This window comes from Thalassophryne amazonica, chromosome 16, assembly GCF_902500255.1.
Source record: "Thalassophryne amazonica chromosome 16, fThaAma1.1, whole genome shotgun sequence".
Taxonomy (NCBI): Eukaryota; Metazoa; Chordata; class Actinopteri; order Batrachoidiformes; family Batrachoididae; genus Thalassophryne; species Thalassophryne amazonica.
In genome coordinates, this window is record NC_047118.1 from 46,052,388 (window position 1) to 46,080,066 (window position 27,679).

At 41.4% G+C, this 27,679-nt stretch overlaps 1 protein-coding gene across 1 annotated transcript in view; it reads left to right on the forward strand.

Moving 5' to 3' along the window:
- LOC117528719 (immunoglobulin superfamily member 1-like) overlaps positions 1–27,679 on the forward strand; it is a 170,895-nt gene that overhangs the window by 126,568 nt on the left and 16,648 nt on the right. Inside the window, exons 11-18 of the mRNA XM_034191355.1 lie at positions 3,339–3,632; positions 3,894–4,187; positions 4,507–4,800; positions 12,586–12,879; positions 14,271–14,564; positions 14,836–15,129; positions 17,134–17,232; positions 22,738–22,932. Of these exons, the coding sequence (XP_034047246.1) occupies positions 3,339–3,632; positions 3,894–4,187; positions 4,507–4,800; positions 12,586–12,879; positions 14,271–14,564; positions 14,836–15,129; positions 17,134–17,232; positions 22,738–22,932 (2,058 nt within the window). The remainder of the gene's footprint in view (positions 1–3,338; positions 3,633–3,893; positions 4,188–4,506; positions 4,801–12,585; positions 12,880–14,270; positions 14,565–14,835; positions 15,130–17,133; positions 17,233–22,737; positions 22,933–27,679) is intronic.

Consider the following 27,679-nt stretch of genomic DNA (forward strand, 5'->3'; position numbering starts at 1 on the left):
ATTAAATGTAACGTGCTGGTAAAATAAAATTATGAGTAAATCCTTTGTAAAATATATTGGTCTTGACTTAGCTCAGGCCTCATCTGGCGATCTTATAGTTGACAACGTGATCAGCAAGTCAAATGCAAAATTAAAGTTCTTATACAGACGGGCCAAAGATTTGGATTTGCATATGAGAAAACTTCTTCCATCAGCTTTGATACAGTGTCACATGGACGATGGCAGTGTCGCCTGGTATTCTGGCCTGACTAAGTGTAATCAAGGGAGGTTGCAGATTATGCAGAACAAGATCATTGGCTTTCTCCTCTCTGCACAACCCTGGACCCAGATAGGCCTGGCCGAATTTAGAATGGTCAGTATGTTGCCTGTTGAGCTCAGAATTCAACAATTACAATTAAATCATATGTTTAATATAGTGAATAAGTAAGCCCCAAATTACTTGGTCACTTCTTATAAAATTTCCAGCTGCGCAGCACAACATTAACACTCGGCCGAATACCTTGTCTCTGGTCATTCGTCAGGTGAAGATTTGTGGGGCTTCGTCCTTCAGGTACACTGGAGCTAAACTATTTAATGGTCCGTCTTGTCACATTAGTTTGTGAATCGAAGCCTCTTTTTAAAAACAGGGTCACTTTTAATTCCAAGAATTGGCTCAACAAGAGAACAATCAGTTATTTATTTTTTAGAAAAAAATAAAGAATACTATATATTTATATTTTATTAACTGTTATGGGTTTTGTGTATGTATGAATGTATGTTTGCCTGTGAGTATTTTGTTGTGTCACAATGGAAACAAGCTTCTTCTTTTTTCTTTATTTTTTGGCTTTTTTTCTGTTTCCTTGTATTTTATGTATTTATGTGTTTAGTTAATATATTTTTGTATTATTTTTTGTATGTTTACATTTTATATGACTTAAAATCGTTACATGCAAGTGCTATGTTAGATTGGCCGGCAGATGTCGCCATATTTAATTGCTTCAAACACTGAACCATTTAAAAAAAAATGCTTTATCTTGATTCACTTGTTCAAAACGCCATTTCTCCGTCAGTGGAATTATCAATAAAATTTTCAGAGCATGTGCACAGACAGACTTAAAATCATTAATACTTGCTAACCAGGACATTAAATAACGTACCATATGTCCTTTAAATTATATAGTTTGCAATTAGTTGAAGTCTGTAGCCGACTGTCTCAACACAATTAGTCTGATGAGGCTCCGTCTGTAGTGGCAAGGGACCCAAAGTTAGGCTTTTGATGGGCTTACCTTGTTATCCAAAACTTTTTATGCTGCCTCAGTGGGTGACTCGATCAGAACCATAAGCTTCGAATGCACACCTTATCCTCTCTTTTCATTAAGAAACAATGCGCTGTGGTCTGGTCTAATCTAGTCATCAATAGAAAATAAACGGGAGATATTTTTTTATTTTGGCATGACAATTCTTACTTGTGTGTGAGAGCGTGAGATTGATGCTGAAAGTGTGAGTCTCACACCAGATGCGTGAGAGTTGGCAACCCTGCTCCCCTGCCACACGAATGAAATGGCGTGCAAGTGTGCCTCCCCCCAGCAACACAAATGGCATGCCAATGGGTCATTAACCCCCCCCCACCCCCTACCCAAACCACAATTCCACATTGTGTAGGTGCGGCTGAGGTGGAAAATGCTCCAACGGCAGCCGGATTGCAGTGCGATCACAGTCCAGCACAGTGTGCACATCTGGACGGCCTGTCATGTCCATGATGGACGTCATGAAACACATTCCCTCCCATTACACAATATGGGACATTCTGGTTATTACAGCTGTAGGACCAGATGTGCAGGTGCGCACGGCTGCGTGCCCACGCGAGTTGATGCATGTGACAAGCTCGCGCACACACAGCTGACCGGCATGTCAGACCTGTGGACCACCCATCATGACATAATCACCATGTCCCTCTGGAGGTGGGATCACCAGGCAGCAGTGCAAACATGCCGGGACTACATAGTTAAAATAAACAAATGCTAGGTCCGTGGCCAGGTCAAGAATCGAGTGGACAGCCACATGACATGCGATCACAACGTGGGGCTTTGAGTGACGGGAGTCCAAGGGGGCGTGTCACTGACATCATGTCAGCGCAGGCTCACCGATGTTGCCAGACGATAACACGTTGTCAGGTGAGAGTGTGATTGTCAGTGAAATGTTCAATCAAAGGAAACAGTGTTAAAATTAAAAATACAATGAGGGCAACAGCATGTGCCCATTCATGTGTGATGGCTTTGCTTCCCTCTGCAGATATGGGGGTGTGTCCAGCTCAGACTCACTCACTCAACTGACACTGACAGGGTGAACACAACATGTTAAATTAAAACAAAGAACAATAAATAACACTGATATAACAATGATCAGCATGTCATGAGAGCCCGGCCACACATGTGCATTGCTGTAGCTTGTTAAGAGGTGGTCTTCATGGCAGATATGTGTTGTCCAGCTGTGGTTTGCACTGGACAGGTGGGCGTGTCAGTGACGAGCTGCTACTGTGTCTTCTTTTATTCGCTACACACAAGACGCCACCGCAAGGCGCGTGCATCGGTGGGCTCTCCTCACATGGTAAAAAATAAAACCACATTTCACCTTTGCAACGCAGTCACCAGTCCATCAGTGCACACTGGACAGAGGGACACAAAGAGCTGGCTCATGTGTTAATGATATGAGTGCATCAGGTCATTCATGTAAAGCCCCAGTCACATGGCACTAACGAAGGACACCGAAGCCAAAACGAAACAAGTAATCTGGACTTATGTTGACATTCGTAGACATCGTTTAACCGTCATCCAGCTTCATTCCTGCAGCTGGCATTTCATCAGAATTGTCAAACTGTTGAAAAATGTGAACGAATCCCGATGACAACTTCAGTTCATCCGTATTCCCTTTTGCTTGCTGTCTTGACGGTTCCTCATCGTTTGTGTAGTTCCCGTACTGTCAGCGTTCCATCTGATTGTCGCCCAACTTCGCCCAACCTCCCAAGTCCGACGTCTTGTATGAACACTGACAATATCTGAACGGATCAATAACTAAAGATCCAAAGAGCTGAACGTGACTCATCCACATGTGGGACGAAAAGCAACGTTGTCATACAGAAACGATAGCGGTAAGAACGTTTTATCGACTACTTTAACGATTTACGCACGTTCGCATACTGTCTGTGGCTAGAGAGGCTGTGCGCGTACACACAAATGGCTGTGCGCCTCAGACGGCTATTGTGAATGGTCACAAATAATCACAAATTACATCAAATTTAAAAAAATGCAAAGTACAACCTCATCAAAGGCACTTTACTGTTGTATTGTGTTATTTTTCAGTGAGTCTTCCAAAGCCGAGCATCAGCATGAACCCTGTTGGCGTTGTTACCTGGGGTGACAATGTTGGCATCTTGTGTTCGATCTCAACACCACATTTAGGTGGAACATTTATTCTGCTAAATACTGCAGGGTCAATGAGAAAGACTCAAACATCAAGTTCAAATTCTGCAAACTTCACCATCCTGAAAGTCCACTTTGACAATGAGGGACACTACCAGTGTCAGTATGACACCAGAGTTTCAAATCGAAATATTAGTTCCCCTTTAAGTGAGACTGTAAGAATCTCTGTTGCAGGTAAGAAAACAACACTCTCTTCATCTTGACATTTCATTCTTGTGTCGCTGAATGAAGAAACTGTGCAAACTTGCAAGAAATTAAGCTGTAATGTAAAGGCCCAAAAGACAAACATGCCAACAGTTAATGACAAAAGATGAACATCTGAGGATTTATTCAATTCTAAATAATCACTAATGACATGATATGACAAAAAAAAAAACAACATAATTTAGATCTCATCAAAGGCTCTTAATATTCTCATACTGTGTCATTTTTCAGTGAGACTTCCAAAGCCGAGCATCAGCATCAACCCTGTTGGTGATGTTATGTGGGGCAACAATGTCAGAATCTCGTGTTCAGTCTCAACTCAGCATTTGGGTGGAACATTTATTCTGATGAATACTGCCGGGTCAATGAGAAAGACCCAAACATCAAGTTCAAATTCTGCAGACTTCACCATCCTCAAAGTGACCTTTGAGAATGAGGGACTCTACCAGTGTCAGTATGGGACCAGGGTCTCAAATCGCAATATCAGTTCTCCTCTCAGTGAGTTTGTCAGAATTTCTGTTGCAGGTAAGAAAAGAAAAACAATTTCTTGATCTTGATATTTCATTCAGTATAGATGATTGAAAGGAAACTGTGCAGCCATAGAAGAAATTAAGCTGTAATGTCAAGACCCAAATTACCAAAGTGCCAAAAAAAAAGGAAACATTGAAAGCAGTAACCCACCATTTAGGATGTATTCATTCTTAAGTTATCACTAGTTATTAAAATTAGCATAAAATGATAATTTCCAAATTCCTGACCAAATGCTCTCAACACTTTATTACTTTACTTTAATACTTTATCACTTTATATTTTTGTGTTTTTTTTGTTTTGTTTTGTTTTTTAGCAATCCTTCCAAAGCCGAGCATCAGCATGAATCCTGTTGGTGTTGTTACCTGGGGTGGCGATGTTGGCATCCTGTGTTCGATCTCAACTGAGCATTTAGGTGGAACATTTATTCTGATGAATACTGTAAAGTCGATCAGAAAGACCCAAAGATCAAGTTCAAATTCTGCAAACTTCACCATTCTCAAAGTGAACTTTGATAATGAGGGACTCTACCAGTGTCGTTATGAGACCAGGGTTTCAAATCGAAACATTATTTCTCCTCAAAGTGAGTCTGTCAGAATCGCTGTTGCAGGTAAGAAAAGACAAACAGACTAGTGATCTTGATATGTCATTCTTCTACAACATATTGAACGAAATTGTGCAAACAAGCAAGAAGTTAGATGTCAAAGGCAAAATAACAACATACCTGTACGGCCTTTCTTCAGTTCTTTCAGAACGTGCTCTGGACTCCTTACATATAAATTAAAAAAAATTTTTTTGTGACTTTGATTTTGTAAATTACACATTTACGTTTTGAATGAGAAAAAAAAATGTATCTAAAAAAATTTAGAATGTTCTCATGAGATCATTTATTCAGGTCATGGGGGAGTTTGAGCATATCCCAATGGTCATTGGACAAGAGGCAGGGGACACCCTGGACAGACCACCAGTCTATCGCAGTGCTAAATACAGACACACAAGCACAGGCCTTCATGCTATCATGGGTCAGTCAGAAAGACCCAAACATCAAGTTCAAATTCTGCATACTTCACCATCCTTAAAGTGAAGTTTGATAATGAGGGACTCTACCAGTGTTGTTATGAGACCAGGTTTTCAAATCGAAACAGTTCTCCTCTAAGTGAGTCTTTCAGAATCTCTGTTGTAGGTAAGAAAAAACAAAATACTGTCTTGATCTTGAGATTTCATTCTTGAATAACTGATTTAAGGAAATTGTGCAAACGAGCAAGATGTTAAGCTGTAATGTACAGAACAAAGTAACAAATATGCCAACAGTTAATGACAAAAGATATAGATTTCAGGTTTTGGAAGCTTCCTGAAGTTTATTCATGACAACTACACTTCTTGTTTAGCTTGTTTTGCTACTCATCCACTGTGGTGTCCTCATCCAATGGAGGACGCCACCCTGGCATCCTCCATTGTTAATTGGAAACAGTTGTCAAGGCCCCTTCACACATAGTACGAATAAGTACAAATCAGGGCCAATCACGGCGGAACAGCTCAAATGAGCGAATCACAAAAACATGGACCCGACGGGCAGGCGTGAACGAACCCGCTGTGAAGGTGTTGTGCGATCAGGAACACAGTGCAAACTTTACAGTGGAAACTTTACCACTGTGCTACAATCACTGTCTTATAACAGGAGCGTGAAATGGCTAAAATCAACAAGTAAATAAATGTATTTTTTTTAAAAAGCAAAAAGCGCCATGATAACTGACCAAACGGCATTTGTACAGTGTATTTCTGCTGATACACAGTGGTGGGCACAGATAACCAAAAAATTAACAGATAATCAGATAACTGAAAAGTTATCTTTGATAAAGATAAACCACCTAAAAATGTATCAGAAGTTACAGATAACCAGTAAATTCCAGTATTGTCTCTGGTACATTTGCAACTACTAACAAGCTGAATTTGAGTTTTAACACCACAATAGCTTCTGGACGCATCAAAAGGGACAACAAACCCAAACAATCAGCCCGCACTTCTGTCTTTGAACATCCTATCCCCTGCTGGAAGCTCTTGTTTACTACACAGCTTCCAGCACAGAAGCAAGCTGAGAGCAGCCACAAAGCTAGCTCTCTACCAATCACAATGCTCCGGTCAGGCAGAGGTCTTGGAAAATAAAGTCATGCTGACTTATGGTTTGGTGTGTATACTGATAGATTAACTCCATTAATGTCAATTCTGTCATTTGTACAAAGTTAAAATATAACACTCACTCACTCACTCATCTTCTACCGCTTAGTCCAATTAAGGGTCACGGGGAGCTGGAGCCTATCCCAGCAGTCATAGGGCATGAGGCGGGGTACACCCAGGACAGGACGCCAGTCTGTTTTTTAATGTTGAATAATGCACTAATTCTGAGGTTCTGTAACAAACACAGACAGATCGCAAAGGATTCTGGGTAAAAGTGCCTCTGCTAAACACTGATTGGTTCAGTCATTCATTATGACTGAATTAGGGGAGGTGATGGTCTAGTGGTTAAGGTGTTGGGCTTGAGTCCAGAAGATCATGGGTTTAAATCCCTGCCTGACTGGAAAATCACTAAGGGCCCTTGGGCAAGACCTTTAATCCCCTATTGCTCCCGGTGTGTAGTGAGCGCCTTGTATGGCAGCACCCTGACACCAGGGTGAATGTGAGGCATAATTGTAAAGCGGTTTGAGCGTTTGATGCAGATGGAAAAGCGCTACATAAATGCAGTCCATTTACCATTTACCATGTAAACCAACACGTTAATGTGACGTGTGTCGTGTGTTTACAGATAAATGTGCTTTTGTAAAATATTCCATTTTTTATTTGTAAAAACAGGCATTTTTACAGAAGTGTCATCGCAAAATGTTTTGCATGTGGAGAGAATGTGCGCACATTTTATGATGTTGTAAAACATGCACTCAATATTGTCTTGACACATAAATGTTGGCTTTACACTGTGTGACTTTTGGCCCTTTTTCAGATGATTTTTCATCGTGTGAGAATTTTTTGGACCGAGTTTCAGGTTAATCGCACATCGTGCATCGTGTAGTGCTCATGGAGTAACAAGCTGCATTTAACATCTCACGACCACGTCCTGATCGCCGATCGTATGGTCAGATGAAAATCAAACCTGTTTGATATTATTCTGGTCGGCCGTCGTGAGGGTATCCTGCTGCTGAAGAGCTACAAGCATCCAATTGCTCGCACTGTGCATGTGCAAACACCGCAGAGCTGTCTTGTAATGTTTTTTGTTGTTTTGTTTTGTTTTTAAACTTTGATGTCTAACATCGAGAGATTTTATAATTTAAGTCTGAAAAAAGCTTATGTTTTGCTTCTGGAAACACGTGTTCGACGTGGTTTTTGAACGTACAATGTGTGTGAGAACATAAATCGGGCGCTCTGAACCTTTACACTGTGCGGTTCTGTTGTACAGTTTGAACTGAAACTGAGTACAGTGATTAAAAATATCATACAGTGTCTGCTCAGCTTCAGGATGAATACTGCCATGAACTGCCATGAACACTACTGGCCAGTAGATGGCAGTAGAGGCCTTGAAAACGTGCCAAAACAAAATTCCAGATAATCCGTGTCTGCTACATTTAAGATGCGTGGAATTTAACAAACGCAAATACAATAACAACGTCTATAAACCCAGAGAATATATTCACGAGAGTTTTAGGCACTAGAGTTTAATGCTGTTGTCCGTGGAGCCTGAACAGAGTGTCTGAAATGCATTTGTCCTGTCGTAAACATACTGAGATTACCCTATCCTACCCATAATGCACTGCTGGGCACAGCATGTGCGCACTAAAACCTTAAAAATTAGCACATTACTTTAAAACTAAAGCATATATCTGATATTTTCACTTTATAAAACTTCAGACACAACAGTAATTTTAAATAACTCGTCCAAAATTAGTTTGGTTAGTTTGAGCATATCCCAATGGTCATTGGACAAGAGGCAGGGGACACCCTGGACAGACCACCAGTCTATCGCAGTGCTAAATACAGACACACAAGCACAGGCCTTCATGCTATCATGGGTCAGTCAGAAAGACCCAAACATCAAGTTCAAATTCTGCATACTTCACCATCCTTAAAGTGAAGTTTGATAATGAGGGACTCTACCAGTGTTGTTATGAGACCAGGTTTTCAAATCGAAACAGTTCTCCTCTAAGTGAGTCTTTCAGAATCTCTGTTGTAGGTAAGAAAAAACAAAATACTGTCTTGATCTTGAGATTTCATTCTTGAATAACTGATTTAAGGAAATTGTGCAAACGAGCAAGATGTTAAGCTGTAATGTACAGAACAAAGTAACAAATATGCCAACAGTTAATGACAAAAGATATAGATTTCAGGTTTTGGAAGCTTCCTGAAGTTTATTCATGACAACTACACTTCTTGTTTAGCTTGTTTTGCTACTCATCCACTGTGGTGTCCTCATCCAATGGAGGACGCCACCCTGGCATCCTCCATTGTTAATTGGAAACAGTTGTCAAGGCCCCTTCACACATAGTACGAATAAGTACAAATCAGGGCCAATCACGGCGGAACAGCTCAAATGAGCGAATCACAAAAACATGGACCCGACGGGCAGGCGTGAACGAACCCGCTGTGAAGGTGTTGTGCGATCAGGAACACAGTGCAAACTTTACAGTGGAAACTTTACCACTGTGCTACAATCACTGTCTTATAACAGGAGTGTGAAATGGCTAAAATCAACAAGTAAATAAATGTATTTTTTTTAAAAAGCAAAAAGCGCCATGATAACTGACCAAACGGCATTTGTACAGTGTATTTCTGCTGATACACAGTGGTGGGCACAGATAACCAAAAAATTAACAGATAATCAGATAACTGAAAAGTTATCTTTGATAAAGATAAACCACCTAAAAATGTATCAGAAGTTACAGATAACCAGTAAATTCCAGTATTGTCTCTGGTACATTTGCAACTACTAACAAGCTGAATTTGAGTTTTAACACCACAATAGCTTCTGGACGCATCAAAAGGGACAACAAACCCAAACAATCAGCCCGCACTTCTGTCTTTGAACATCCTATCCCCTGCTGGAAGCTCTTGTTTACTACACAGCTTCCAGCACAGAAGCAAGCTGAGAGCAGCCACAAAGCTAGCTCTCTACCAATCACAATGCTCACAATTTTTAAGGTTTTAGTGCGCACATGCTGTGCCCAGCAGTGCATTATGGGTAGGATAGGGTAATCTCAGTATGTTTACGACAGGACAAATGCATTTCAGACACTCTGTTCAGGCTCCACGGACAACAGCATTAAACTCTAGTGCCTAAAACTCTCGTGAATATATTCTCTGGGTTTATAGACGTTGTTATTGTATTTGCGTTTGTTAAATTCCACGCATCTTAAATGTAGCAGACACGGATTATCTGGAATTTTGTTTTGGCACGTTTTCAAGGCCTCTACTGCCATCTACTGGCCAGTAGTGTTCATGGCAGTTCATGGCAGTATTCATCCTGAAGCTGAGCAGACACTGTATGATATTTTTAATCACTGTACTCAGTTTCAGTTCAAACTGTACAACAGAACCGCACAGTGTAAAGGTTCAGAGCGCCCGATTTATGTTCTCACACACATTGTACGTTCAAAAACCACGTCGAACACGTGTTTCCAGAAGCAAAACATAAGCTTTTTTCAGACTTAAATTATAAAATCTCTCGATGTTAGACATCAAAGTTTAAAAACAAAACAAAACAACAAAAAACATTACAAGACAGCTCTGCGGTGTTTGCACATGCACAGTGCGAGCAATTGGATGCTTGTAGCTCTTCAGCAGCAGGATACCCTCACGACGGCCGACCAGAATAATATCAAACAGGTTTGATTTTAGTTTGGTTAAAATTTTAACCATAAATTAAAAATATATGCCTCTGGCTGACTTGGGTGATATTGCCAGTGTATCAGTATGGTGTTAAAGGAAATGTTTTTTTTTTGTGACCAGTTCTCCTTTGCCTGCAGAGGATAGAGCAGTTCTCTTCTGTTTGCAGAGGGTGGAACTATACATCTGTTAGGAAACTTTTAACAGATAGGTGCTCAACTGATTTTAAATTTTTAAAAATGTTTGCCGTTGTTCAGCTTTGTTTACTGCGTTATCGGTCTAAAAGTTATCGGATAAAAATTTATCGGAAGATAATTAGTCCGATAATGAAAACATTATCTTCGATAATTATCTGTTATCGGAACTGTGCCCACCACTGCTGATACGTGACTGAAAGTGGCATATTTGTTGGACTGTTGGCTTGTCATATAGTCCTGCGCCGCTCACAGGACACACGTGTTTGGTCGTACATGCGCGCGGGCCCAGCCCAACACATGTATCCTGTCAGACAGACGTGACATTCGGATCACTTGCCTGTGACATTCGGGTCGCTTGCCCGCCGCAAAGAGATATTTTTTTTATGTATTTCCACTTGAGGACAGCAAGCACACACACGCATGTCTGTCAAAACACGGTACGTGTTCTGCAGCTGTGACGTCCAGGACCAGAACAGCTTTTGGCAGCCAGCCATGCCCCCATCTGTTCAGAGCACAGACCAAGGTGTCATTCTGTGATCAGAGGAGAGGCACCTCGCCTACAAACTACACGCACGCCATGTGTTGGGGGAGAAGCGGGGGGAGCATGTGAAACACATGCACACGTGTTGTGGGGGGAGCCGACACTCTGGCTCACCACATGCGTACTTGGCAACTTCATAGTCATGGGGGCACTTAGACAAATTTCACCGCTAGCTTGAAAGTGATTGTCTGCTGACTGTTTTTATGCTGACAGCGCGAATGGCCACACATTTTCTAAGTGCAAAGTCAACAGTGTAGATGTTCATGTGTGTCACCTGGAATTTGGCAGACACCTCCCATGAGAGGAATCGAATGCACGCTCACAGGGCAGTGATTTTCCCAGAATCTGCTACTTCGGGCAATGAAGGCACCCTAAAAGCCACCAAAAAAACCATGCCCACAATTGGTGATAAAAGTTTCATTCAATTATAAATGACATCAGATTACAAACAAGCAAATTTAGACCAGGGGCCTGTACTACAAAGCGGGGTTACTGGCTTATCAGGGTAACTTCGGGAGTAAGTTGATGACGTGTGGAGTAACTTCCCAGTTAACCCATACTACGAAAAGTGGATAGGTTTTGATCAAGGTATGCTGCCATGGCAATTTATGCTGTGTGCCAAACCTGATCCGAGCAGGTTATGTTCTCGGTTAGCTTGAGGTTTTCTCTTAACCACTCCCTTTATAAGTACCGTCCATCCACCTTCAATCACTCCAAAGACAATGCCGGCCTACCTGGATGATCCGTTTGATATTGGGGCACAAATTCTGAGGGACTCTCTTCGCAGGGCGAGGGTTTTTAAAGACCGCCAGAATTCGCTGACATACCCGGATGATATTCTCTATGAAAGATACAGATTCTCAGCCGGGGGAATTCGTTATCTTTGTCAGCTGATCGGGCCAGAAGTCTGTAACATCACCCATCGTACACTGTAAAAAAGACTGTTGTTTTTACAGGAAAACACTGGCAGCTGTGGTTACCAGGGAATTCCTGTAAAAAATACAGCAGTTAAATGTACAAAAAAGAGAGCTCGTTTGTAGATTTAACAGTTCTTTTAATGTGAGTCAGCCGTGGTTCATTCACTGTAAATCCATATACATATTATGTCTGTAATGTTATCTACTGTGCTGCTGTATGTTTTACAGGAATTCCCTGGTAACCACAGCTGCCAGCGTTTTCCTGTACAAAAAAGTCATTTTTTACAGTGTAGCAATGCCCCGACGATCGAGCAGATAATGTGCCTTGTGCCTATTTTGCCAGTGGACAATTTATGTATTCTATCGGTGATGCTGAACATCTGAGCAAGAATACTGTATGTTGTATGATTCGCAAGGTAGTACTTGCTCTATCTAAACTGTTGGATGCATTTGTCGTTTGAATAGATCACTGTGCCAAGGAGGGAATCTCTTTAGGGTCAGTGACCCTATGGCCTTGTTTAGAGAAGTGTTTCATAAATGTTAAAAAATTCATATATTTGCAGTTGAATAATAAATTGAATTTTGTCTCTTATTTGTTTTTGTCTATAAGCACATGCAATATCAATATCAGTGCTCAGATGACAGTAGCTTCTGGGAAAGGTGCAAGTTGCAATAAACTGTGATGCCAAGCGCTAAGGATACATGCTATCCAGTCACAGCAGATGAAACTTTTTTTACTACTGAGCAAACATCATTGTTAGACTCTTTTAGGTTCAATGATTCCACAACGTGTAGATGTTATGGCATCAGTGACCCCATGGCCTTGGCGGAGGTTTGCACTCTCTGAGTGCTTCTTGTATTTTCTTATTTTTCAGTGAGTCTTCCAAAGCCAAGCATCAGCATGAGCCCTGTCGGCGACGTTACCTGGGGCAACAATGTTGGGATGTCATGTTCTATATCAACATCACATTTAGGTGGAACATTTATTCTGGTAAAGACAGCAGGGTCTGTGAGAAAGACCCAAACATCAAGTTCAAATTCTATAACCTTCACCATCCCCAGTGTGGACTTTACTCATGAGGGACTCTACCAGTGCCAATATGAGACCACTGTTTCAAATCAACAGATTAGTTCCCCTTTAAGTGACTCTATCAGAATCTCTGTTACAGGTAAGAAAAGAAAAACCCTTTCCTCATATTGATATTTAATTCTTTATAACTGAATAAAGGGAATCATGCAAATTAACAACTTGTGCCATAATGTCAAGACCCAAATGACCTACAGTATATTATTAACAGTGAAAGCTGAAATTAAAGTTTTATGTTTTATTCTCACATAGAGGTCCATTACAAAAAAAAATAGAATATTGTTTGGCCAATCATGTTAGAAAGTCTTTTGTACTCAGTACATGTCAAAGCACTACATAATTGTATGGGGCTTCTTTTGTATAAATTACTGCATCAATGCAATGTGCCAGAGAGGCGATCAGCTGCTGGAGGTTATGGAAGCCCAGGTTGCTTTGACAGAGGCCTTCAGCTCATCCGCACAATACCTCATCTTGACGATACCTCATAGATTCTCTTGGCGAGTTGGCTCGCAAATCAGGTGCAGTAATACCTTGGTCAGCAAACTAGTTCCTACTGGTTCTGGTTACTGTTCTGAAAGTTCTGCTGGAAAAGAAAATCAGCATCTCCAGCTGCCAGCAGATGGTAGTAGGAAGTGCTCTAAAATCTGGTAAATGGCTGTGTTGGCTTTGGAGGTGATAAGACATGGTGGACGAACACCAGATGACATGACACCCAAATTTTTGAGTGTGGAAACTTCAGACTCGACATAAAGCAACTTGGACTGGTTGCCTCTCCACTCATTTTTTGGAGCTATAGGCGATCTTCTTCTTCTTTCAGCTGGTCCTGTTAGGGGTCGCCACAGCAGATCAGTTGTTTTCATCTCACCCTGTCCTCTGTATCTTCCTCTGTCACACCAACCACCTGCATGTCCTCCCTCACCACATCCATAAACCTCCTCTTTGGCCTCCCTATTCTCTTGCCTGGTGGCTCCATCCTCAGCATCCTTCTCTCTATGTACCCTTGGTCTCTCCTCTGCACATATCCAAACCATCTCAATCTCACCTCTCTGACTTTGTCTCCAAATCATCCTTTCTGAGCTGTCCCTCTGATATGTTCATTCCTCATTCTGTCCGTTCTCGTCACTCCCAAAGAGAATCGGAACATTTTCAGCTCTGCCACCTCCAGCTCTGCCTCCTGCCTTTTTGTTAGTGCCACCATCTCTCAGCCATTGGAGCTTTAGGTCATAATTACCTAAATAAAATAGAACAAAAATATATTTCAAACACTTTAGTTGATATTAATAAGTCCAGAATATGCAAAATGTTCACTTTCTGAAATAACTGACTGAAAATCTTAAAGGTTATCACAACATTGTAATGCTTTGAAATGCTTTGAAATGATCACAAATAATTACAAATTACATCAATTGAAAAAAAAATGCAAACTACAACCTCATCAAAGTCACTTTCCTGTTGTATTGTGTTATTTTTCAGTGAGTCTTCCAAAGCCGAGCATCAGCATGGACCCTGTTGGCGTTGTTACCTGGGGCAACAATATTGGCATCTTGTGTTCGATCTCAACACCACATTTGGGTGGAACATTTATTCTGATAAATACTGCAGGGTCAATGAGAAAGACCCAAACATCGAGTTCAAATTCTGCAAGCTTCACCATCCTTAAAGTGGCCTTTGACAATGAGGGACTCTACCAGTGTCAATATGAGACCAGAGTTTCAAATCGAAACATTAGTTCTCCTCTCAGTGAGTCTGTCAGAATTTCTGTTGTAGGTAAGAAAAAAAAAAACACTCTCCTGATTTGATATTTCATTCTTGTATAATTGATTTAACAAAACTGTGCAAACGGGCAAAAACTTAAGTTGTAATGCCAAGGTCCAGTGACAAACATGGCAACAGTTAATGATAAAAGATAGAGCTTTAAGTTGTTATTCATTCATAAATGATCACAAATGACATGACCACCCCCCCCCACCCCCCAAAAAAGAAAACAAATTTAAACCTGATCAAAGACCGTCAACACTCTTGTATTGTTATTTTTCAGTGAATCTTCCAAAGCCGAGGATCAGCGTCAACCCTGTCGGTGACGTTACCTGGGGCGATAATGTTGGAATCTCATGTTCAATATCAACAAAACATTTACGTGGAACATTTATTCTGAAACAGACAACAGGGTCAATGACAATGAACCAAACATCAAGTTCAAACTCTGCAAAATTTACCATCCTCAGTGTGGACTTTGATCATGAGGGACTCTACCAGTGTTGTTATGAGACCAGGATTTCAAATCGAAATGTTCAGTCCCCTTTAAGTGAATCTGTCACAATCTCTGTTGCAGGTAAGAAAAAACATGATTTTGTTTTCATGATTTTGATATTTCAGTCTTGTATATGTGATTGAAGGCAAATGTGAAAAGTAACAAAGTTATGGTGCAAAGTCAAGGCCCAAATGACCAACAAACAACAAATTTATCTGCAAAGATCTGCAGATGGTATTTTATTTAATCATAACTGATGACAAATTTTACTATAATGATGGTAGCAAATGTACAGTAGTGTTCAGAATAATAAGTAGTGCTATGTGACTAAAAAGATTAATCCAGGTTTTGAGTATATTTCTTATTGTTACATGGGAAACAAGGTACCAGTAGATTCAGTAGATTCTCACAAATCCAACAAGACCAAGCATTCATGATATGCACACTCTTAAGGATATGAAATTGGGCTATTAGTAAAAAAAGTAGAAAAGGGGGTGTTCACAATAATAGTAGTGTGGCATTCAGTCAGTGAGTTCGTCAATTTTGTGGAACAAACAGGTGTGAATCAGGTGTCCTCTATGTAATGATGAAGCCAGCACCTGTTGAACATGCTTTTCTCTTTGAAAGCCTCAGGAAAATGGGACGTTCAAGACATTGTTCAGAATAACAGCGTAGTTTGATTAAAAAGTTGATTGGAGAGGGGAAAACTTATACGCAGGTGCCAAAAATTATAGGCTGTTCATTTACAATGATCTCCAATGCTTTAAAATGGACAAAAAACCAGAGACGTGTGGAAGAAAACAGAAAACAACCATCAAAATGGATAGAAGAATAACCAGAATGGCAAAGGCTCACCCATTGATCAGATCCAGGATGATCAAAGACAGTCTGGAGTTACCTGTAAGTGCTGTGACACTTAGAAGACGCCTGTGTGAAGCTAATTTATTTGCAAGAATCCCTCACAAAGTCCCTTTGTTAAATAAAAGACATGTGCAGAAGAGGTTACAATTTTCCAAAGAACACATCAACTGGCCTAAAGAGAAATGGAGGAATATTTTGTGGACTGATGAGCGTAAAATTGTTCTTTTTGGGTCCAAGGGCCACAGACAGTTTGTGAGACGACCCCCAAACTCTGAATTCAAGCCACAGTTCACGGTGAAGACAGTGAAGCATAGTGGTGCAAGCATCATGATATGGGCATGTTTCTATTACTATGGTGTTGGGCCTATATATCGCATACCAGGTATTATGGATCAGTTTGGATAAGTCAAAATACTTGAAGAGGTCATGTTGCCTTATGCTGAAGAGGACATGTCCTTGAAATGGGTGTTTCAACAAGACAATGACCCCAAGCACACTAGTAAACGAGCAAAATCTTGGTTCCAAGCCAACAAAATTAATGCCTCACAGATGTGAAGAAATCATGAAAAACTGTGGTTATACAACTAAATACTAGTTTAGTGATTCACAGGATTGCTAAAAAAGCAGCTTGAACATAAAGGTTTTGAGTTTGTAGCATCACCAGCAGATGCTACTATTATTGTGAACACCCCCTTTTCTACTTTTTTTACTAATAGCCCAATTTCATAGCCTTAAGAGTGTGCATATCATGAATGCTTGGTCTTGTTGGATTTGTGAGAATCTACTGGTACCTTATTTCCCATGTAACAGTAAGAAATATACTCAAAACCTGGATTAATCTTTTTAGTCACATAGCACTACTATTATTCTGAACACTACTGTATGTCTGCTGCAACCCCACACACACCAGCCTGTTGCCTTGCAACAGTTATCCTGCCACCACTCCACCACACACACACACACACTCCCCATTCGAAACTCCATCATGCACACACAAGTTCCACCCCAACCTCCACACACAAACACATACAAACCCCTCACACATACAACGCCCAATGCACACAACTCTATACACACACACAGACACACAGCCCTTCCACCACCACCACACTCAGGGCAAATCAATAGGGCGTATTTTTGCTACTTATGTAAAATGAAAAAAAAAAAAAGACAAAATAAGACCTGATCAAATACCCTGAATTCATTTGTACTGTTATTTTTCAGTGAGTCTTCCAAAGCCGAGCATCAGCATGAATCCTGTTGGTGTCATTACCTGGGGCAACAATGTTGGGATCTCATGTACCATATCAACACTGCATTTAGGTGGAACATTTATTCTGATGAATACTGCAGGGTCAATGAGAAAAACCCAAACATCAAATTCAAATTCTGCACACTTCACCATCTTCAAAGTGACCTTTGACAATGAGGGACTCTACCAGTGTCAGTATGAGACCAGGGTTTCAAATCATAATATTAGTTCTCCTCCAAGTGAATCTGTCAGAATCTCTGTTGCAGGTAAGAAAAGAAGAATAGTGATCTTATTTCATTCTTCTCAAACATTTGTAAATTGTGCAAGGCCCAAATGACAACATGCCAACAGTTAATGTTTAAGGGCCCCTTTACATATAACACGATTGAAGCAGAATGGCGCACAAAGGAGGATTCGAATGGCACTGGTAGAAAATCAGAGTTGCACTTGAATGTCTCTTACAGCAGTCACCAAATCCATTCGGGCACAGCACATGCGCTCTACATTCACGTGCCGCTCGCGCCGGATACCCATTTGAATGGCGGCAAGATGAGGTCACATTGCCATCTCATCGTGCTCGCAACATTTGCACAGCATGTCGTACGCATGTTGGACATGTCATGCCGTGACTGGGGAGATGCACGATATCATTGCCCATTTTGAACCGTGGCCGAATGGTACAATCACACCGGCGGCCAAATGTCAGCGAATGGCGGACGAATGGCCATTCGACCCAATCTAAGCCGGAGTCCAGGTGCCACCCACGAACATGCAACATCACTCACGTGACACTTAGAAAAGGTGGGGCCATTCACGGAGCCAGCAAGTGATCCACCCCCCCCTTCCCCCAGCAACACATATGTGGTGCCAGTGTGTCATGTGTCTCCTCCCATCCCACTCAAACCACAATCCCACATTGTGGAGGTGGGGCTGAGGAAAATGCTCCAGCGGCGCTCTCCAATGCAGTGTGCACATCTGTATGGCCTGTCATGTCCACGATGGACATCATAACACATTCCCGCCCATTACACAATATGGGACATTCATTACAGCTGTAGTACCAGATGTGCACGTGCTGTGTGCCCACGCAAATTGATGCATGTGACAGGCTCGCACACACAGCTGACCGGCATGTCAGAGCTGTGGACCACCCATCATAACATATTCACCATGTCCCTCTAGAGGTGGGCTCACCAGACAGCAGTGCACACTTACCGGGACTACAGAGTTAATGCCCTGTTTACACATAGACGGTAAGAGCTCCCGTAAGCATCCCAGAAGAGTTTTTGGCCGTCTTAAGGATCACACGCTGTTGTTAACGCTGGCACTAGGGGGCATTGCTTAGTTCCGGCTTTACCGGGAATCGTCGAAAAAATTATTCAACATGTCGAATAATTCCGGGAGCGCTCCCGGAGAATTCGCATGACGACGGAGACAACGTGAACAACGGCGTTTGATACTTTTTAATCGCCATTTCATCCTGCCCCTTCCTGTAGTGCCACAGTTTACACCGCCGTAATTGGTGGCCGGCGTTGTATCCCTAATCAACGGCGTGTAAAACGGCGATAGAGCCCACATCGGCGTCCTCAAGGGCATTTTAACCGGCGACAGAGGCAGACAAAACAGCAGCGCTAGCGGACAGTACGACGTTCTAAACGCCACCTCCCGGTTAACGGCGTTCCAAACGGCCAATAGGTGGCGGTCAATATAAAAACGCTAGCGCGCTGCATGCAGGCCACTCAGTCACGGCCAGCTCCAGATATTTTTGCAGAGAAGCTCCAGTATGCCTCCTAAAAGAAAATTGGCAGCGGCAAGGACTTGCCAAGAGGTCTGGTTCAGAAGCAGAGGGTAGCCCTGTGGTGGAGACGGAGCAACACGCTGAGGAGGGGAAAAAGGAAGGAGAAGAAAAGGCTGAGTATGATCTCCCTCCCCCTGCAGTGACAGAGGCTTCAGCCTATTATACTCTGGGGGCGGTGCCTATATGCAAAAGTTCCTGGAGTAACGCAGGATTTGCCTGGATAAATCCAGCGGTACACAGGGCATTATCGGCGGCAGCAGAACACTGCCGTTCTCACGCGCATCTTAACCTGCGATTGTAAAGGATAGAGCTGAGCATTAACCCCCATTGCCTGATGTGTGCCGGATGCTACGGCGTCAAAACGCCGCTTTATTCGGCGGATTTAGCGGCGTTTTATCCGCGTATTTGTGGCTAGTACGGCGGTCAAAACACCGGCGAAATGCTCCACCCCTTTCCACCACGAAAACAGCCGGAACTACCGCGAACTTCGGTCTACGTACTACCCGCCGACAAAACCGTCTATCAATCAATCAATCAATCAATTTTATTTATATAGCGCCAAATCACAACAAACAGTTGCCCCAAGGTGCTTTATATTGTAAGGCAAGGCCATACAATAATTACGGAAAAACCCCAACGGTCAAAACGACCCCCTGTGAGCAAGCAATTGGCGACAGTGGGAAGGAAAAACTCCCTTTTAACAGGAAGAAACCTCCAGCAGAACCAGGCTCAGGGAGGGGCAGTCTTCTGCTGGGACTGGTTGGGGCTGAGGAAGAGAACCAGGAAAAAGACATGCTGTGGAGGGGAGCAGAGATCAATCACTAATGATTAAATGCAGAGTGGTGCATACAGAGCAAAAAGCGAAAGAAACACTCAGTGCATCATGCGAACCCCCCCAGCAGTCTAAGTCTATAGCAGCATAACTAAGGGATGGTTCAGGGTCACCTGATCCAGCCCTAACTATAAGCTTTAGCAAAAAGGAAAGTTTTAAGCCTAATCTTAAAAGTAGAGATGGTGTCTGTCTCCCTGATCTGAATTGGGAGCTGGTTCCACAGGAGAGGAGCCTGAAAGCTGAAGGCTCTGCCTCCCATTCTACTCTTACAAACCCTAGGAACTACAAGTAAGCCTGCAGTCTGAGAGAGAAGCACTCTATTGGGGTGATATGGTACTATGAGGTCCCTAAGATAAGATGGGACCTGATTATTCAAAACCTTATAAGTAAGAAGAAGAATTTTAAATTCTATTCTAGAATTAACAGGAAGCCAATGAAGAGGCCAATATGGGTGAGATATGCTCTCTCCTTCTAGTCCCCGTTAGTACTCTAGCTGCAGCATTTTGAATTAACTGAAGGCTTTTCAGGGAACTTTTAGGACAACCTGATAATAATGAATTACAATAGTCCAGCCTAGAGGAAATAAATGCATGAATTAGTTTTTCAGCATCACTCTGAGACAAGACCTTTCTAATTTTAGAGATATTGAATAAATGCAAAAAAGCAGTCCTACATATTTGTTTAATATGCGCTTTGAATGACATATCCTGATCAAAAATGACTCCAAGATTTCTCACAGTATTACTAGAGGTCAGGGTAATCAGGGTAATGCCATCCAGAGTAAGGATCTGGTTAGACACCATGTTTCTAAGATTTGTGGGGCCAAGTACAATAACTTCAGTTTTATCTGAGTTTAAAAGCAGGAAATTAGAGGTCATCCATGTCTTTATGTCTGTAAGACAATCCTGCAGTTTAGCTAATTGGTGTGTGTCCTCTGGCTTCATGGATAGATAAAGCTGGGTATCATCTGCGTAACAATGAAAATTTAAGCAATGCCGTCTAATAATACTGCCTAAGGGAAGCATGTATAAAGTGAATAAAATTGGTCCTAGCACAGAACCTTGTGGAACCCCATAATTAACCTTAGTCTGTGAAGAAGATTCCCCATTTACATGAACAAATTGTAATCTATTAGATAAATATGATTCAAACCACCGCAGCGCAGTGCCTTTAATACCTATGGCATGCTCTAATCTCTGTAATAAAATTTTATGGTCAACAGTATCAAAAGCAGCACTAAGGTCTAACAGAACAAGCACAGAGATGAGTCCACTGTCTAAGGCCATAAGAACATCATTTGTAACCTTCACTATATACTTCAAATAGACCATTCCTCTGCAGATGATCAGTTAGCTGTTTTACAACTACCCTTTCAAGAATTTTTGAGAGAAAAGGAAGGTTGGAGATTGGCCTATAATTAGCTAAGATAGCTGGGTCAAGTGATGGCTTTTTAAGTAATGGTTTAATTACTGCCACCTTAAAAGCCTGTGGTACATAGCCAACTAATAAAGACAGATTGATCATATTTAAGATCGAAGCATTAAATAATGGTAGGGCTTCCTTGAGCAGCCTGGTAGGAATGGGGTCTAATAGACATGTTGATGGTTTGGATGAAGTAACTAATGAAAATAACTCAGACAGAACAATCTGAGAGAAAGAGTCTAACCAAATACCGGCATCACTGAAAGCAGCCAAAGATAACGATACGTCTTTGGGATGGTTATGAGTAATTTTTTCTCTAATAGTTAAAATTTTATTAGCAAAGAAAGTCATGAAGTCATTACTAGTTAAAGTTAAAGGAATACTCGGCTCAATAGAGCTCTGACTCTTTGTCAGCCTGGCTACAGTGCTGAAAAGAAACCTGGGGTTCTTATTTTCTTCAATTAGTGATGAGTAGTAAGATGTCCTAGCTTTACGGTGGGCTTTTTTATAGAGCAACAGACTCTTTTTCCAGGCTAAGTGAAGATCTTCTAAATTAGTGAGATGCCATTTCCTCTCCAGCTTACGGGTTATCTGCTTTAAGCTGTGAGTTTGTGAGTTATACCACGGAGTCAGGCACTTCTGATTTAAAGCTCTCTTTTTCAGAGGAGCTACAGCATCCAAAGTTGTCTTCAATGAGGATGTAAAACTACTGACGAGATACTCTATCTCACTTACAGAGTTTAGGTAGCTACTCTGCACTGTGTTGGTATATGGCATTAGAGAACATAAAGAAGGAATCATATCCTTAAACCTAGTTACAGCGCTTTCTGAAAGACTTCTAGTGTAATGAAACTTATTCCCCACTGCTGGGTAGTCCATCAGATGTCTATGTGTAAACCATGCTTAAAAGTGTTCATTCCGCGGCCAGCACAACAATCAAGCGGACACATCATGCACATCATGATGACGCATCATGCACGTTATCAGGCGAGAATGTGAGTGACAGCGAAGTGTTCAATAAAAAAAATCAGTGGTAAAATAAAAAAAATACAAACAGCCTCATTCATGTGTGCTGCGTTGCTTTGCATTGCAGATATTGAGGCGTGTCCAGCTCAGACTCTCTCAACTGACACTAACAGTGTGAACACAACATGCTTAATAATAAAAAAAAGAACAATAAGCAATACTAATATAACAATGATCAGCATGTCATGAGAGTCATTGCTGTAGGTGGTCTTCATGGCAGCAATGTGTCTAGCTGTGATTTGCACGGGACAGGTGGGCGTGTCAGTGATGAGCTGCTCACAAGCAGACATTTCAGGTTTTATTCAATCCTAAATAATCACTAACGACATGATATGACAAAAAACATCATTTAGATCTCATCAAAGGCTCTCAGCTTTCTCATATTGTGTCATTTTTCAGTGAGACTTCCAAAGCCAAGCATCAGCATCAACCCTGTTGGCAATGTTATGTGGGGCAACAATGTCAGAATCTTGTGTTCGGTCTCAACTCAGCATTTAGGTGGAACATTTATTCTGATGAATACTGCCGGGTCAATGAGAAAGACCCAAACATCACATTCAAATTCTGCAAACTTCACCATCTTCAAAGTGACCTTTGAGAATGAGGGACTCTACCAGTGTCAATATGAGATCACCGTTTCAAATCAAAACATTTGTTCCCCTCTAAGTGAGTTTGTCAGAATATCTGTTGCAGGTAAGAAAAGAAAAACAATTTCTTGATCTTGATATTTCATTCTTCTACAGTGCAGATGATTGAAAGGAAATTGTGCAGCCTTAGAGGAAATTAAGCTGTAATGTCAAGGCCCAAATTACCAATGTGCCAAAAAAAAAAAAAAAAAAAACGGAGACATTGAAAGCAATCCACAATTTAGGATTTATTCATTCTTAAGTTATGGGCCTCTACTGGTGGTTGGCTCTCACTGCGGTATTGTATCACTTCCTATTCCAGAGCACAGCGGTGTTTTGCTGTATCTGTTAGCTGTTTAATCTGCGTAGTTAGATTGATCTAGATAACTAGATAACGATTTATTTCACAGTGTAATCTTCACATGCCTTAAATAAAGCACTCTCTCTGCTGAATCACCTCTAAATTATTGACACATTATTCACTTTGTGTGTTTTTAGGAATCCGCTAGCTTAGCACAGCTATTAGCTCTTAGCCAGTTTAGCAAGGTGGCTTCTCCTGTCTCTCCCGCACTTTTCTGCGCTGGGCGTGAAATGTTTAGTTATTCCTCGGCCTCCTTTAGCAGTAACGGTACTTGTAATAAGTGTAGCTTTTTCATAGCTTTGGAGGCCAGGTTGGGCGAATTGGAGACTCGGCTCCGCACTTTGGAAAATCCTACAGCTAGCCAGGCCCCTGTAGTTGGTGCAGACCAAGGTAGCTTAGCCGCCGTTAGCTGTCCCCCAACAGATCCCGAGCAGCCGGGAAAGCAGGCCGGCTGGGTGACTGTGAGGAAGAAGAGTAGTTCTAAACAGAAGCCTCCTGTACACCACCAACCTGTTCACATTTCTAACCATTTTTCCCCACTCGATGACACACCCGCCAAGGATCAAACTATGGTTATTGGCGACTCTGTTTTGAGAAATGTGAAGTTAGCGACACCAGCAACCATAGTCGAATGTCTTCCGGGGGCCAGAGCAGGCGACATTGAAGGAAATTTGAAACTGCTGGCTAAGGCTAAGCGTAAATTCGGTAAGATTGTAATTCACGTCGGCAGTAATGACACCCGGTTACGCCAATCGGAGGTCACTAAAATTAATATTGAATCGGTGTGTAACTTTGCAAAATCAATGCCGGACTCTGTAGTTTTCTCTGGGCCCCTCCCCAATCAGACCGGGAGTGACATGTTTAGCCGAATGTTCTCCTTGAATTGCTGGCTGTCTGAGTGGTGTCCAAAAAATGAGGTGGGCTTCATAGATAATTGGCAAAGTGTCTGGAGAAAACCTAGTCTTGTTAGGAGAGACGGCATCCATCCCAATTTGGATGGAGCAGCTCTCATCTCTAGAAATCTAGCCAATTTTATTAAACCCTCCAAATCGTGACTATCAAGGGTTGGGACTAGGAAGCAGAGTTGTAGTCTTACACACCTCTCTGCAGCTTCTCTCCCCCTGCCATCCCCCCAATACCCCATCCCCGTAAAGACGGTGCCTGCTCCCAGACCACCAATAACCAGCAAAAATCTATTTAAGCATAAAAATTCAAAAAGAAAAAATAATATAGACCCTTCAACTGCTCCACAGACTAAAACAGTTAAATGTGGTCTATTAAACATTAGGTCTCACTCTTCTAAGTCCCTGTTAGTAAATGATATAATAATTGATCAACATGTTGATTTATTCTGCCTTACAGAAACCTGGTTACAGCAGGATGATTATGTTAGTTTAAATGAGTCAACACCCCCGAGTCACACTAACTGTCAGAATGCTCGAAGCACGGGTCAAGGAGGAGGATTAGCAGCAATCTTCCACTCCAGCTTATTAATTAATCAAAGACCCAGACAGAGCTTTAATTCATTTGAAAGCTTGACTCTTAGTCTTGTCCATCCAAATTGGAAGTCTCAAAAACCAGTTTTATTTGTTATTATCTATCGTCCACCTGGTCGTTACTGTGAGTTTCTCTGTGAATTTTCAGACAATTTGTCTGACTTAGTGCTTAGCTCAGATAAGATAATTATAGTGGGTGATTTTAACATCCACATAGATGCTGAGAGTGACAGCCTCAACACTGCATTTAATCTATTATTAGACTCAGTTGGCTTCGCTCAAAGTGTAAATGAGCCCACCCACCATTTTAACTGCACTTTAGATCTTGTTCTGACATATGGCATAGAAAGTGAAGACTTAACAGTATTCCCTGAAAACCCCCTGTTGTCTGCTCATTTCTTAATAACATTTACATTTACTTTAATGGACTACCCAGCAGTGGGGAATAAGTTTCATTACAGTCGAAGTCTTTCTGAAAGAGCTGTAACTAGGTTTAAGGATATGATTCCTTCTTTGTTATGTTCTTCAATGCCATATACCAACACAGTGCAGAGTAGCTACCTAAACTCTGTGAGTGAGATAGATTATCAAATCAAATCAATTTTATTTATATAGCGCCAAATCACAACAAACAGTTGCCCCAAGGCGCCTTATATTGTAAGGCAAGGCCATACAATAATTACGGAAAAACCCCAACGGTCAAAACGACCCCCTGTGAGCAAGCACTTGGCAACAGTGGGAAAGAAAAACTCCTTTTTAACAGGAAAAAACCTCCAGCAGAACCAGGCTCAGGGAGGGGCAGTCTTCTGCTGGGACTGGTTGGGGCTGAGGGAGAGAACCAGGAAAAAGACATGCTGTGGAGGGGAGCAGAGATCAATCACTAATGATTAAATGCAAAGTGGTGCATACAGAGCAAAAAGAGAAAGAAACACTCAGTGCATCATGGGAACCCCCCAGCAGTCTAAGTCTATAGCAGCATAACTAAGGGATGGCTCAGGGTCACCTGATCCAGCCCTAACTATAAGCTTTAGCAAAAAGGAAAGTTTTGAAGAAGAGAGGCCAATATGGGTGAGATATGCTCTCTCCTTCTAGTCCCTGCTAGCACTCTAGCTGCAGCATTTTGAATTAACTGAAGGCTTTTCAGGGAACTTTTAGGACAACCTGATAATAATGAATTACAATAGTCCAGCCTAGAGGAAATAAATGCATGAATTAGTTTTTCAGCATCACTCTGAGACAAGACCTTTCTAATTTTAGAGCTATTGCGCAAATGCAAGATTTCTCACAGTATTACTAGAGGTCAGGGTAATGCCATCCAGAGTAAGGATCTGGTTAGACACCATGTTTTTAAGATTTGTGGGGCCAAGTACAATAACTTCAGTTTTATCTGAGTTTAAAAGCAGGAAATTAGAGGTCATCCATGTCTTTATGTCTGTAAGACAATCCTGCAGTTTAGCTAATTGGTGTGTGTTCTCTGGCTTCATGGATAGATAAAGCTGGGTATCATCTGCGTAACAATGAAAATTTAAGCAATGCCGTCTAATAATACTGCCTAAGGGAAACATGTATAAAGTGAATAAAATTGGTCCTAGCACAGAACCTTGTGGAACTCCATAATTAACCTTAGTCTGAGAAGAAGATTCCCCATTTACATGAACAAATTATAATCTATTAGATAAACATGATTCAAACCACCGCAGCGCAGTGCCTTTAATACCTATGGCATGCTCTAATCTCTGTAATAAAATTTTATGGTCAACAGTATCAAAAGCAGCACTGAGGTCTAACAGAACAAGCACAGAGATGAGTCCACTGTCTGAGGCCATAAGAACATCATTTGTAACCTTCACTAATGCTGTTTCTGTACTATGATGAATTCTAAAACCTGACTGAAACTCTTCAAATAGACCATTCCTCTGCAGATGATCAGTTAGCTGTTTTACAACTACCCTTTCAAGAATTTTTGAGAGAAAAGGAAGGTTGGAGATTGGCCTATAATTAGCTAAGATAGCTGGGTCAAGTGATGGCTTTTTAAGTAATGGTTTAATTACTCCCACCTTAAAACCTGTGGTATATAGCCAACTAATAAAGATAGATTGATCATATTTAAGATCGAAGCATTAACTAATGGTAGGGCTTCCTTGAGCAGCCTGGTAGGAATGGGGTCTAATAGACATGTTGATGGTTTGGAGGAAGTAACTAATGAAAATAAGTCAGACAGAACAATCGGAGAGAAAGAGTCTAACCAAATACCGGCATCACTGAAAGCAGCCAAAGATAACGGTACGTCTTTGGGATGGTTATGAGTAATTTTTTCTCTAATAGTTAAAATTTTATTAGCAAAGAAAGTCATGAAGTCATTACTAGTTAAAGTTAAAGGAATACTCAGCTCAATAGAACTCTGACTCTTTGTCAGCCTGGCTACAGTGCTGAAAAGAAACCTGGGGTTGTTCTTATTTTCTTCAATTAGTGATGAGTAGTAAGATGTCCTAGCTTTACGGAGGGCTTTTTTTTTATAAAGCAACAGACTCTTTTTCCAGGCTAAGTGAAGATCTTCTAAATTAGTGAGATGCCATTTCCTCTCCAACTTACGGGTTATCTGCTTTAAGCTGCGAGTTTGTGAGTTATACCATGGAGTCAGGCACTTCTCATTTAAAGCCCTCTTTTTCAGAGGAGCTACAGCATCCAAAGTTGTCTTCAATGAGGATGTAAAACTATTGACGAGATACTCTATCTCACTTACAGAGTTCAGGTAGCTACTCTGCACTGTGTTGGTATATGGCATTAGAGAACATAAAGAAGGAATCATATCCTTAAACCTAGTTACAGTGCTTTCTGAAAGACTTCTAGTGTAATGAAACTTATTCCCCACTGCTGGGTAGTCCATCAGAGTAAATGTAAATGTTATTAAGAAATGATCAGACAGAAGGGAGTTTTCAGGGAATACTGTTAAGTCT